This window comes from Triticum aestivum, chromosome 7A (assembly GCF_018294505.1).
Source record: "Triticum aestivum cultivar Chinese Spring chromosome 7A, IWGSC CS RefSeq v2.1, whole genome shotgun sequence".
Lineage (NCBI taxonomy): Eukaryota > Viridiplantae > Streptophyta > Magnoliopsida > Poales > Poaceae > Triticum > Triticum aestivum.
Genome location: NC_057812.1, coordinates 661,589,615 through 661,603,603, shown reverse-complemented (window position 1 = coordinate 661,603,603; position 13,989 = coordinate 661,589,615). Strand labels below are relative to the sequence as shown.

Here is a 13,989-nt window from a genome sequence, read left to right as displayed (position 1 = left end):
ATCGGTGCATGATTGTGGCGATCAGAGTGCTTAATCATGCAGACGTTGGACCATTTTAACATGTGATTTTGACCACCCACAAGCAAAATGAAACTACAATCAATTAAACTGTTTTTTTTTTTACAAAATAAACGTCCTGTCAAAAACATTACAATAAATGAATAAAATCTGCAATGTTCTGTGACTGTTTTCTGCCAAAGAAATGTGAAATCTTAGAACTGTAATTGATCTTCAGCGAGTTCTTCACTGCAAAGTTAGGATGCAATGGCGACGCTGATTAGTACCTGTCCGTACTAACTGTACCTGGCTACAGTACGTAAGTGGCACTAAAACGGGCACTATATATACACGCATCCAACGGCCCAAAAGCACCCATCTTTCCAACCTACTCGCCCTGCTTGTCTCTTGTATAAATCATCATAGGAGCTCCATCTCCTCTGACACCAAGAAGCACAAAGCCCTCACACGATCGAGCATAGTGGTGCTATAGTTTTGTAGTGGTGTGCTCTGGTGCGTGTGATCGGTCGGTGGCAATGGACGAGTCATGGAGGTGCACGATGGGCGCGGTGCTGCCGCGGCAGCGCTCGTCGGACGGCCAGAAGAGCCTCGCCCCCGACGACTTCCGGGACGTGTTCGGCGGCCCGCCGCGCACCGTGCTCCTCAGCAGCTTCTGCGGCGACGCAGCCGCCGCTGACTACCACGCCGCGGCGGCCGGCCACGCCGGCCAGTACCCGTACTACTCTTACGGCGGTGGCGCCGACGCCTTGTGCCGCCGTGGCAGGCCGGCGTCGGCGGCCGTGCCCACCGAGGAGGGCTTCTTCGACGACATCTTCGGCGCCCGCGCCCGTCAGGTGCGGTCGAGGTCGAGGTCCAAGTCGACCAAGTCCTCGTCGGTGATCAGCTCCGACGAGTTCGGCTCCGGCCGCTCCGCCTTCCGGCAGGTGGCCACCGGCAACGCCCGCGGAGACGCCGCCCTCTCCTCCTTCGCGTCCAAGCTCAGGTGAGCCAGACGATTCGTGCGCATGCATGAAGCATTTGGTTTTGGTCACGTGACAGCACAAGCACGTTGCATTGTTCGATCATCATTCTGACGATCATAGCCGTCGTTTTGCAGGCCCATTGCGATCCCGTCGCGCCGGTACGACTCGTCGCCGCCGTCGAGCGTGTCGACGCGAGCCGAGTACCAGAGCAGCTTCACGTGCTCGACGGCCGCGTACCCGGCGTGCCGCTACTACTACGGCAACGGCGGCGACTGGACGAACCACAGCGCCAGCAGCGCGGCGTCGTCCGCGGTCAGCAACAACGGCGCCGCCGCTGAGAGCTCCTCGTCGCGGCACCACCGCGGCGCGAGCAGCGGCTTCTGCTGCTTCACGTCGAACCCGGAGACCAGCAGCCGCGAGCCGAGCTTCCGGCGCACGCAGCGGCGCGGCAGGGCGCGGTCACCGGCGCCAGACTACGCCGCCGACACCAGCACCGAGTGCTCTGGCGCCGCCGACGACTATGGTTACTACTACTCGCCGTCCTCGGCCGCGTCGTCGTCGCTCTTCGGCAACCCGCCGCAGCCGCGCCCGCACCGGCTGGAGGAGGCCGTGATGCAGGAGGCGATGATGATGGAGGTGAGGGAGCGGGCGCCGCTGCTCATGGACGACGGCGACATCGACAGCGTCGGCGCCGCCGCCGTGGACGAGGCGATCGCGTGGGCCAAGGAGAGGTTCTGGAGCCAGGCCTAGCATTCATTAGCAGTGGCAGAAGCATGATGGGATTTGATCATTTGAAGGCCCACATTAGGTCTCAACTCTCAGGTCATCCACTCAAAAGAAGAGAAAGAAGTTAGATTTGAAGTTGCCCATTGATGATATGTCCAGATCAACATTTATTTCCACTGTAATGTTTTGTCATGGAGGATTGAACACATTTGCATATCAAACCAAATATACAAAGCTCCTAGAATGCCCCAAGATGAGACGATGTAGTCCAGTTCAGGAAAATTAAGGGTAAAGATAGCAAAAATTACTAGGTCAACATATGGAAGAACATGGTTTTCTCAACACAAGCAGGTTACTTTTTCCTCGTATATAGTGTTACATACTTCGATTTATAAGGTTACAGTCTTATGATCAGGTCATCGTGCAATCGCCAATCGTGATATTAATACACAGATTCTGCTGCCACCAGTAACTAAAACCACTACAGCTGCGACTTAGGATGATTCCCAGGAATGGTTACCCTGAAGTCTCATCAAATGTTACACAAAACCCGGGCAATGGAAAGAATGCAATGACCAAGGCGACCAAAAATTTCCAAGCGGAACACTACACCTGTGGCGAAACTCCGCCTTATCTTCTCCACCCTGTGTATAATCATGCTATTTTGTCCTTGTGATGACTCTCTGTGTGATATCAATAAGAGCGCGCCTTGAAATCAGAACATCTTCATCGTCACTGTCTGGGAGAGATTCGATGGCTTTGACCGCAAGGTTAACGTGTTCTTGCGCAAGCTCTTTTGTTCTTTCGATTCCCCGGCTCTTCTGGAGGTAGTCCAAGGCCTATAGTTTGCAAGTATGGATTGCTATGTCAGGTCATAATACAGGTCAAGACAGCATCCATTCTTTTATTTACATAAAATAACTACTCACGATCTCAACATTTGCAGGATTGTCAAAACCCTGGTCAACGACATCTTGTAGTTGTGGGAATTCTTCCATCGCATATAGCATTGGAGCAGTAATGATTCCCTGCATCATGAATGCCATTATGTAATGCAAAAAAACAAGCGCCACATCCTTGTTTGAGGACCCTCTAACTGGATATGCTGGTAATTTCACAAAGTAGGTGATCATAAAAAGAAGCAAGTATTTTAATTTTGACACAAGAGCTCTCTAAAAAAAAGGGCAGCCCAGTACACGTAGCTCCCGCTTGCGCAGGGTCCGGGGAAGAGTCAAACCACTTTGGGTCTTTTGTACGCAGCCTTTCCCTGCATTTCTGCAAGAGGCTGTTTCAAGGACTACACGTGACCTCATGGTCAGAAGTCAACAGCTTTACCGCTGCGCCAAGGCTCCCCTTGAACACAAGAGCTCTTTGTTAACTAAATTTTGCATCTAATTTGCACTGGCTGGCCACATACACAATTAGTTTTGCAAGCAGTAGGGTTCAGAACATCCTTCTTATCTACGTTGTCAATAGTAGATTCTACACTTCTAATATGTTAACTTAATTGTGATAGGTCAATGAAGGCTGAAAGAGAACACCATTATGCAAGTTTTTCATGTGAGAGTATTCTATCTGTCTGGCATGAGGGTGGCAAGTTCAAGACAGTGGCTAACATAATTACAGCAACACGAGCTTCCGTGTCAGACAAGCAGTCTATGCCGATCAGCCGATGTAGCACTATTGTTAGCCAGCAAAGTTTTGTGTAGATCTGTCCTACTGAGAAACAATCTAAGTAGCTGGCCCTGGGAGGCAAACAGCTATTTCAGATGATGAATACTGTAAATAAAATATAACAAAAAAGAGAGGATGGCTGTTATTACATGACGAATATCAGATAATGAACCCTTCCCAAGTGAAGCAGAGGTTCCTGTGAAATCAAGAACATCGTCGATCAACTGGAAGGCTAGACCCTGCAATGATATCGAATTAATCAAGTCAGTGCTTTACAGGATTAAATCAGAAGGGGAAATAATTCCAGAAAAGAGAGATGTTTTACGAACCAGGTTTCGACCATATTCGTATGCAAGCACTGAAATCTCAGCAGTGTGCCCTGCAAGAATAGCAACAGCCTTGCAACTGTTTGATATCAATGATGCTGTTTTGTAGTACGTCTTCTGCAAGTAGTACTCCATACTGCGTATTTTTTTCAGAATCGTATCAGAACCAACAAACAATGGCATAAAAAATGGAGAAACCAGAGTAAACAAAAAACCAAATATGTCCAAGCATTTTATTCTGCATCTCTTGGTTTTAGGCATTAGATGTGATGAACATTTAGTCATGATAGAGAAGCATTATTTAACCTTCGCCGTTGCTCTCTGCTTGTTGACATTTGCATAGTTTCACCAGTAACTAGATGTCCAACTGCAGTTGCCATTAGAGATACCACCTGCATAAGTTAGGTTGATCAATTGAAAGTTTGTTACCATATAAGACTTGCAAGAAAGAGAGCAGGTCAGAACTGCAACCATACAGGACAATCTTGAATGATAAACCATTAGGATGGATAAGCTTGGAATGGAGAAAACAAGAAAAATGATTCCCTAAGAAATGACACTGACAGCCTAGTATTAACTAGCTAAATACTCCAGCATTGAAACAGATATAACAACAAGACCACCCAATATGTTGCCATGATAAAACAAGTCAGGCTACCCTACTTTGGTAGCAAACAGGACCGCCATTTCAGGCATTTGCAACAAATCTAACGGCTTACATCAGGAGGGGAAAGGAGGTGAACACACAACCACCACAGACTGACGTCTTTATAGGAGTAAAGAAATCAAGGACATAATGATTATGCCAAGCGGAAACTAAAAATAATACAAGAGCAGACTTGTGTGCTGATGCTCATCAAACATATCTAGTGACCAGCATAAATCAAAACCACTTTAATTTCCGCATCATTAAAACAATCTACAGGATACGTACAGCAATCTATCTTAGCATAAATAAATAATGTACCTCTGTATTCCCAAGTGCTGCAAGTGCCACACATGCTCTGGACAGGAGAAAGTCACCAGCCAAAACAGAAAGCTGCACACATAAGAGTTTCATGAATACCGATGCCAAGATGATTCTGACTGCAGTACCTCCACGAAAAATTCTTAAAAAATGATGTCCAGGTAAACTTTCTGCTGTGGTGCAGCACTTTTTACTGGAAGATCAAGCTTTTCATTGTGTGCTAACTACTAAAGTAATTTGTAGTTCTTAATGTGAGGACCTAGTTGATTCACCTAGTATACTGAATGTTCAATGGTGTGGCATACAGTACCTTGTTGCCCATAATGCAATTCAATGAAGTGACACCTCGCCTAGTGTCAGCATCATCCAGAACATCATCATGCAGAAGACTTGCAACCTGTAATAGATGTCAGATTAAAAAATAAAAAATAAAACATACTGGGTCTGATGGTCAGGCACCATACTAACATGGATCATTTCAGTTATCTCGGCAATGTTTTGCTGCCGTGTGCGCAGCTTACTTGCCAATATACTGAAAACTCCAACATCTGTCGATTCTGGTATTGGGAATTTCAGAGCTGATGCCATCAGCAATAAAACCTGCCAATGTAAATAAATGCATTCAGTGCACACAAAGTAGATAGGATAGAAAGAAATCATAGAGTAAAGTGATGATGTAATATTGACTAAAAAAGGAGATTAAGATGTTACCGTAGGTCGGAATCTTTTTCCCTCAGCTCCTACTTTAAAAAAATATTCAGCAGCTGATTCTAGTTTAGGGACCTGAAAGTACTCAGTTAGGCAAATTGGGTATGTTTGACAATGTGGTAATCACTAGATAAAAGAAACATCCAAACACCATGACAGCAGCAGCCTAACACCACAGAGAGTTGACATGAGTAGGATGCACTACTAACCTCAGCAACCACCATGGACCGTAGTCTATTTCCAAGAATCGATAGTTCATCAGCAACCAATTCAAATGGATCATGTTGTTCCTGGGAGCAAGAAGAATTTTTCTCATCAGGGAACAACAATACACTACACTTTCCATGATTAGCATTCACGTGCATTAAGAAAAAAAGAGGATTTCAGCTGTTATTCATTGTTAGAACTGATCATCATTATCCTTCATTACGGACAGCATAATCACATAGCTGAGGGGACCTTCAGCCAGTTTTTCTTCAGCTTCTATGTTGAAGAACAACTGGCCAGGGCCCAGGAATATCAAACATACATTTGTCTGATAAAGCGGAAAAAATCACTTGATTTAAGTTTCAAATTTATGTACAGTATAAATGTATAATGCACGGTTGTCTTGCTAGGCTATAATCTGATTCCATTCCAGGCACAACATATTCCGCTGCATAACAAGTCGATTTATCAATTAGCAACTGAAGGCCCATTTCATCTGATGCATTGACATCCTACTTTTTGATTTTGCGACAGAGAATTAGAATTTGGGTGCATTTAATCTTCATGAAAACCAATGCATAGAATAACTGACAGGCAGAGTTATCAAAGAAGAAGCCATTCATAGGGCACAGTGTATCAGCAAAAATGACACAAACAAATGGGAGCCGTCAGGGTGGCAACGCTTCACAATCCTATGGGTAGCAGGTAATGTGTGGAACTATGGGTTGGTTGTACAACAGCCTAGTTTTGATATCTATGTTTAATTGCTAGACATGTCCCATATTTCAGTTCATAATCATGTATTCAGCTGGCATGTACTGTAGCAGGACACTGATGTGTTTTTCCCAGCGGTGAATAGTGAATAGTGATGCACAGTTAGTTTATTTATTAAGCTGGGCTCTAGATGTTTGACTGACAAAAGAGGTACAATGACAAGATCATTAACATAACAAACGAGCAGCACAAAGGCAAATCATCAAACAAATAAAGGGTTCACCTACTTCAGCCCTCGAAACTCCGTCCTGGCGAGTCTGGCATTGGGTGGCATCATGCAGCCACCGCGAGTTCACGAAAGCAGCTCCTCTGCAACCCACCACCTACTAATCCACACCAAAAGTACAGAACCTATCAGCATAACAGAAGGCAAATACAATGAACAGTTCAATAACACGTGGACACCTAATCGGCCAATCCCATTAGGAAGTTACAACAACTTGAGCGGTTACTATTTCTGCTCGCCTTGATTCTCTTTGCCTTTTGCAACGTAACCACTATGCACCTGAGCGACTTGCTAAAATCAGTAACTCAAAATCACCAGTTAGGACAAATTAGTGTGCGCGCCGGCAATTTGCAGCTAGGAGCATGACTCCACGGGATTCAGCCGCAGAGCTGCACTAGTCGGTGGCATATACACAAACACTTGGCGGGCAGCTCCGCCGCGGCCACCTGGACAGGCCAGGGTCAGAGACGACAGCGAGGCACCACAACGCACTACGAAGACCGCCTAGGGCCAGGACGGGAGGTTAATGCGCGGAGGAGGGGGACCTTGTTCCGAATCTGAGGCGGCGCAGGGTGGAGCCTCCCCGGGAGGGCGCCGGAGGAGGAGAAGAGCCTCTGCGCCTGGGCGGCGCCTGGGCCGCCGGTGCCGCCGCCGACGAGCGTGGCGACGCGCCGCGCCAGAGCCCACCGCCAGGACATCTCTCTCTCTCTCTCCCGGGATCGGGGAGAGGGGGCGGGCGGCGGAGTTGAACTTGGAGAAAAAGTCAGACGGGGAAGGGGGAAGGGCGGCGGCTAGGCTTTGCTTGCTCGTGTTGTTTGTTTGGGGTGGGGTGGGGGCACCGCGTCGGGGTTGCGTACGTGGACCGTGGGCGCGCTCGGCGCGCCACGTGAGGCTGTGGAATGCGGGGCCAGGAAATCGCCACGGGAGACTCTTCTCCCTTGCGTGCATGTGCGCAGTTTCATCTTCAAAGGGCAGAAATCACATATCTGACCTCAGGCAAAAATCAAATCACAAACTGACCTAGTCACGAAAAAATTTCACTTTGCTGACCCTTTGGTGTGGCGCCCGACAGCCGGGCGCCGCACCCTACTGTGCAGCGCCCTTCCCTTAGGCGTCGCACATCCTGTCAGCGTGGCAGCCCTGGTCCAGTTGCGGCCCCACACGCACCTATGCAGCGCCTAAGAGCTAGGCGCCACACACCTGTAATGTGCAGCGCCCAGCGCCTAAGAGCTAGGCGCCACACACCTGTAATGTGCAGCGTCTATCTCTTGGGCGCTGCACAGTCTGTGTTCCACTTGGGCTGGCCCCACCCTCTCTCCCCTCCCACCCCCACCCCACACACCCCCACCCGACCCAAACCCTTAGACTTGCGGCCCTCCTCTCTTCCCCTCTCCCCCCTCTCAAATCCTTCTCAAATCTTGCAAATCCGGAGTATTTGACCGTGGATTTTGAAGCCAACCCCTCCCTTAAGGTAATCTCCTCCGATCCCCTCGTTTTCATCCATAGGAATTGTCACATTTGCTCAAATCTTGCTAGTTTGGGGAAACCCTAGATTTTGATAGGATTTGGAAATTTGTGTTGAATGATGTTATATTTCTTTGCTAATTTGGGTTGTTTAGGCTTCCATAGTATGCTAGGGTTAGGGTCATGTGTGTTTGATGTTGGTGTTAGGGTTATGTTGGTGTTAGGGTTGTGGTTATTGTTATGTGGGGGTTAGGGTTATTAATTCATATATATGTCAGGGCATATGTGTGCAAATATTTTTCTTAAGTATTTACTTGATATATGTGTGTTTTTGATTATTGTAGGGATGGGGAGAACATGTGTTTATGTTCATCATGTGGATAAAGAGGCCTTTTTGAAAGGCAATGTTGAGACGGACCCGGATGAGCTTGACATGGTGTTTGAGAGTAGTCCTAGCTATGCGGAGCTTTTGAAACAAGTGAGGAAAGATTTGAATTGGATGGACCCAAGTGACGTTGTTGAGTTCGAGGGAAGGCATAATGTTGGTTTAGGAATGCACATCCGTTGGAAGACAATGCGTGTGAACTCCGAGCAACGTTGGGTTGCATACAAGGAGACGGTTGCCGAATCTCTAGACAAGGCTCTTGAGTTATTTGCCTCCAAGAAGGTTGAGTCTACTTTGAATTTAGACTTGAACCGGAACCCCTCCCCGTTGGTTGCTAGCACTCCCCCACCCATGAACCAAGATCAAATGAGTGAACCTCAATTCACGCAAGAAGATTGGCCAACATTGAGCCTGACTCCAAACAACCAAATGAAGGTTTTGAAGAGGAGAATGATGAGTACGAGGAGGATGACAACGAAGTTGACCTCCATGACAACAATGTGGGTGATCTCGACCAATATCATGTGCAAGAGACAATGGACCAATCCATCCCTTTTTCCCGTGCATATGCATCGGACTCGGATGACGATGGTCCTGATGAAGAAGTTGATGAGGAGGGGTTCACACCGAAGGAGGCCGAAGCATTCAAGAAGGTATTCGAGCGGGATCACAAGACACCATTGTTCAAGGATCTTAGTCTCGCGGATGAAGCCGTTGTGGATGGTGGAAAATGCATATCTCTTGGAGCTAGGCCAAGTTCTCACCGTGATTTGGAAGACGGCAAGAACGGGATATATCCCGGTTCTGAGTTTCAATCCTTCTTGGAATTGAAGATGTGGCTCGACAACTACTCGGTTACACATTATCGTCCACATAAAGTGGCCAACTCGAACGTGAATGTGCGTTACACGGTCAAATGTGAGGTGCCAACATGTCCATGGATTGTGCGTGCAAGGCCAAGGAAAGGAGGTCCCACTTGGCGCATAGTGAGTTGTCTACCAACTCACATGTGCCGGCACAAGAATGCGGATGGCAAGCTTGTGTACCAACAACACAGACAACTCACGTCCGAGTTCATTGCTTACAGGCTGTCCAACAAAATATCCACACTTCCAACAATGAGCATCAAGAGTGTCATTGACCTTGTGAAAGCCATCTTTCATTACAAGGTGAAGTACGGCAAGGCATGGAAGGCGAAGCAAGCCGCATTCAAGATGTTGTATGGCAATTGGGAGGAAGCATACAACCGACTCCCTAGGTTGTTGTTAGCTATGGCCGCCACAAACCCAGGCATGGTTCACGTGGTTGAGCCTCATGGGCACCAAACATTGATTCATAACGGGAGGACCGTCTAAGTATTTGGCCATGCATTTTGGGCCTTTGAGCAATGCGTGAGGGCTTTTGAGCATTGTCGGCCCGTCATCGCCATTGATGGCACGTTCTTGACCGGACAATACAAGGGCACTTTATTGGTTGCAATAGCAAGTGATGCCAATAACCGGGTGTTGCCTTTGGCTTTCGCTTTGGTTGAGGTGGAGAACAATGATAACTGGGAGTGGTTCTTGCGTCAACTGAGAACAAGGGTATTACCTGCTGAAAGGGAAATTTGTGTCATATCGGATCGCCATCCTGGAATTCTAAATGCGGTGGTGGTTGACATTCCCGGACATACAAAGTTGCATCATCGATGGTGCATGAGGCACTTTTGTGCAAACTTATATAGGGCATGTGGTATCAAGGAGTTGGCCGATGATCTTCAGGATTGTTGTCTCGCTTTCACCAACAAGTGGTTTTCCACATTGTTCAATGCATTGCTCAGACACAAGAAACTTGACCCCGGCGGTCAGGAGTTTCTGAATAAGAACATTGCCAAAAGGAATATGTGGGCACGTGCTTTCGATGAAGATGGCCGGAGGTACGGTCAAATGACAAGCAATATGGCAGAATGCTTCAATAAGGTGCTCAAGGGTGTACGTGCATTACCCGTGACGGCAATAGTTCAATACACATTTGACAAGTTGAATGAATACTTTTTAAAGCACTCAATGGAGACTGATAAGCAGATTGCTGGTGAGAACAAGGATAAGCACAAGTACAATTTCCCACCAAAGGTTGAATGAATTTCAATCACGAAAGGCAGACTCCGAAGAAGCTGTACTATATGACAACAACGAGTGGAAGTATGAGGTGAAAGAGCCCGGAGGAACCACAAACGATGGCCGCCAACACGGAGGCCGGGCTTTCAAGGTCTCCCTAACACGGTGTGATTGCAGCTGCATGAGGCTGTCTTTGCTTCATCTCCCATGCTCGCACTTGTTAAATGCATCCCGGGTTAGGAATGTGGACGTCAATCACCCTCTTACCATGAGGGAGTCCGAGTTCTCAATCATGACGGTAAAGAATACATGGACTCCACGGTTCCAGCCATACTTGGACCAATCACAATGGCCGGAGTATCATGGAGTTCAACTATGGCCGGACCCGGAATTGAAGATCGTTAGACGGGGAAGACGTAAGACAAAGCGTCTTAGAGGTGACATGGACGGATGGGGCCGTGGTGGTGGTGGAGAATACAGCACCGGCCAATTCCAAGAGCCTCGTGAGCAATCCCGTTGTGGGGGCTGCAGTAATGGGGGACACAACACAAGAACTTGTCCCAAACCAAGAAAGAGATCAAAGAAAAATGGTGCAAGCACAAGCCAAACAAATGATAGCCAACCAAGTGAACCAAGGGGTAGCCAACCAAGTCAAACAAGTGGTGGAGTGCCAAACCACTCAAATCAAAGAAGCCAACGAGGAACTAGGCAACAAAGAGGGAGTCATCTTGGTCTTAGAAGAGGCCGTGGTGGTGGTCTTGGCCGTGGTGATGGTCTTGGCCGTGGTGGTGGTAGAGGCCGTGGTGATGGTCTTGGCCGTGGTGAAGGTCTTGGCCATGGTGATGGTCTTGGCCGTGGTGGTGGTAGAGGTCGTGGTGATGGTCTTGGTCGTGGTGAAGGTCTTGGCCGTGGTGATGGTCTTGGTCGTGCTGGTGGTAGAGGTCATGGTGATGGTGTTGGTCGTGGTGAAGGTCTTGGCTGTGGTGGTGGTAGAGGTCGTGGTGGTGGTCTTGGCCGTGCTGCTGGTAGAGTCCGTGGTGGTGGTGGTGGTATAGGCCGTGGTGGTGGCGGTAGAGGCCGCGGTGGTGGTGTAGGCCGTGGTGATGGTGGAGGCAGTGGTGATCTTGGCCTTGGCGGCGGCCGTAGTGGAGGAATGTTCTCTTGGCTCAATGGACCATTGCCGTATGTGACTTACTATGATCTTGTTCTTTTGGCTCAATGCTTGTGTTGTCATTTTGTATTGTGTGACTAACTATTATATTGCCATTTTCATAGGTATGGAAACAATGAAGGGTGGAGGACACGGAGGGGGAAGGTGAGATCCCTTGGTGGTGGGAGGAGGGAGAAGAATAAGAAACTACATGGACCGTGATTTGGAACTCACATCGTCCCCTCATGGTGAGGTGCGGGGTCTGATGGTGTACCAGACCTAGAGGCAGATGGTTCATCATATTCAGGATCACGGCAACCGAGAAGGTTCGATAACCGCCTTAACTTCTTGGCCTGACGCTGTAACATGAACAAGTGTGTAAGATATCAAACTTCGCAACATAGACTGGCTCTCATAGGGAATGCGATATGTACCTTGAGGAATGCTCGTAGTGAACCATCATCATTGCCAGTTCCAACCAGTGTCTTCTCCAGAATAGACTGGCTCTCATCAGCTGCTTTCTTGATCTCGGTGCGCTGCGGATGAGAAAAAATGAATGCGTTAGCCATTCAAACATGTGTAATATGGTCAACAGGAAAGTAAAGAGGGGAACACTTTACCACATAGTTAATCACCGGAACAGCAGGGACTCCTTGCCCTAGCCTGACATCTCTGTTGTACTTTTACCTGTGAAGTGCTTTATCCGTGTCCACCCAATCCGGCGGGTGAGGCTGGAAAAGACCAAACTGACGATACACGCGATGCAGCAAATGAAACTCAACCGCCCAGTTGCATATCAGTGGGCACCGCATAAGCCAGAGATCCTTATCCCGCAAGCACATCGGGTTGAGGCGGAACTCTGCGGTGTACCCCAAGCTCTCACCCGCGCCATATGGCTACCATTCCACCTATGAAACAGGGCAACAATGCAAATTTGATAACTATTTTTCAAGCAAGCATGAGAAAGGACTAAAGTAATGACCTCCTTACCTGCTCAGGCGTAATCGTGTCCAACTCGACAATGTACTTTTGGTACATGAGATTGACATCGTTCGTCATCTCGGAAACGATATCCCACTTGTAAGCCCACGTGGGGCGCCGTAATTCGTCATGTTCATCTGCATACCAAGGATCAAACCTGACGCTCTTCGGGCGTCCAACAGGCAGACGCTCCCAGCTCCATACAGAAAGTAGAAGCAGATTACCACCAATGCCTGCACTAGGTGTGATCCTGCAACACGCATCATCCAGCTACATATGAAAGAAAAACAATGTTAACTTGACAGCAAGCTTGCATTGCTAATGAATAAATGAGTTGATCACAAAACAGACCAACTACCTGTCGGTACAAGTAGGCAAGAGTCGCTGAACCCCAGCTCCATTTGCTATCGAAGACGGTCAACGCCTTCAGCCACATCCATGGAGCGTTCTTGCCAGTGGAGTCAGGAAACAAAGTCCTCGACACAATGTACCACATATACACACGAGCATGTGTCTGGATCACATCATCAGTTGCATCCGGAGGGCACGTCGCAAAGTTATTTTGAATCCACGTGAAAGCAGCTCCGGCTGCCTTCCTTTCCCTCTTCTTCTTCTCTTCTCCCTCCTCTACATCATCCTCAGCCTCGGTAGGAGCCATACCGATAAGAGCAATCATCTGCTCGCGCCACCCATCAGAATCGGTGCTCATACATAGAGGCTCCCGTCGATAGCAAGACCGGTGATCAACGAGACATCCTCGAGCGTCACGGTCATCTCCCCGGTCCGAAGATGGAAACTGTGGGTCTCTGGCTCCACCGATCAACAAGAGCGGACACCAGTGGAGCGTTCAGATTCGGCGTGGACCGGCTGACCAACAGAATCCACGGGAGTAGTCCTGCCTGCTTGATGTACGGTGTGTACCGCTCATCGTAAGGCATGGCAGGACCAGAGACCCCGTGATACCGAATCTTCAGAGGTTCAAGCTTCTGCAAAAAACAAGTAATGACAAATCTTAGGGCATGTAAATTTCAACTAAAGGCAAATTTGCAAAATATTTAGATTACTCATTATTACCTTATCCTTCTCGCGCATCATGTAGGCCCGGTGTTGCACGTCGTAGACATCGTCCAGAAGCCAAACCATCCTTACAATTTCAAACAATAAACATATAAAAGTTCATCTTCATCTCAAATATCGGTATACACTAAACATATAACATGTGTTCAACTACAAGAATCTCAACATCTCCTTCTCACACAATGAATATGTCATATGTGTTCAAATAAACTAAACATCTAATATTTCAAATAAACTCAACATCTAAT

The 13,989-nt window shown here is 47.9% G+C and overlaps 2 protein-coding genes across 3 annotated transcripts; one reads left to right on the top strand and one right to left on the bottom strand.

Moving 5' to 3' along the window:
- Positions 1 to 390: 390 nt before the first annotated feature.
- On the top strand, positions 391 to 1,896 carry LOC123149071 (uncharacterized). The gene is made up of 2 exons (XM_044568606.1): positions 391 to 1,000; positions 1,115 to 1,896. The coding sequence occupies exons 1-2, from the start codon at positions 534 to 536 to the stop codon at positions 1,728 to 1,730; spliced, it is 1,083 nt and encodes a 360-aa protein (XP_044424541.1). The 5' UTR covers positions 391 to 533; the 3' UTR covers positions 1,731 to 1,896.
- Positions 1,897 to 2,039: 143 nt separating this feature from the next.
- Positions 2,040 to 7,424, bottom strand: LOC123149070 (solanesyl-diphosphate synthase 1, mitochondrial). Of its 2 annotated transcripts, none has more exons than XM_044568604.1 (12): positions 7,134 to 7,424; positions 6,590 to 6,685; positions 5,591 to 5,671; positions 5,385 to 5,456; positions 5,142 to 5,273; positions 4,984 to 5,070; positions 4,674 to 4,745; positions 4,013 to 4,098; positions 3,710 to 3,842; positions 3,530 to 3,619; positions 2,636 to 2,734; positions 2,040 to 2,545 (listed from the first exon to the last, which is right to left on the bottom strand). In XM_044568604.1, the coding sequence occupies exons 1-12, from the start codon at positions 7,284 to 7,286 to the stop codon at positions 2,366 to 2,368; spliced, it is 1,281 nt and encodes a 426-aa protein (XP_044424539.1). In that variant the 5' UTR covers positions 7,287 to 7,424; the 3' UTR covers positions 2,040 to 2,365. The 2 variants fall into 2 exon arrangements, with proteins under 2 accessions (XP_044424539.1, XP_044424540.1); XM_044568605.1 differs by having other exon boundaries at positions 6,590 to 6,688; positions 7,134 to 7,401.
- Positions 7,425 to 13,989: the final 6,565 nt, after the last annotated feature.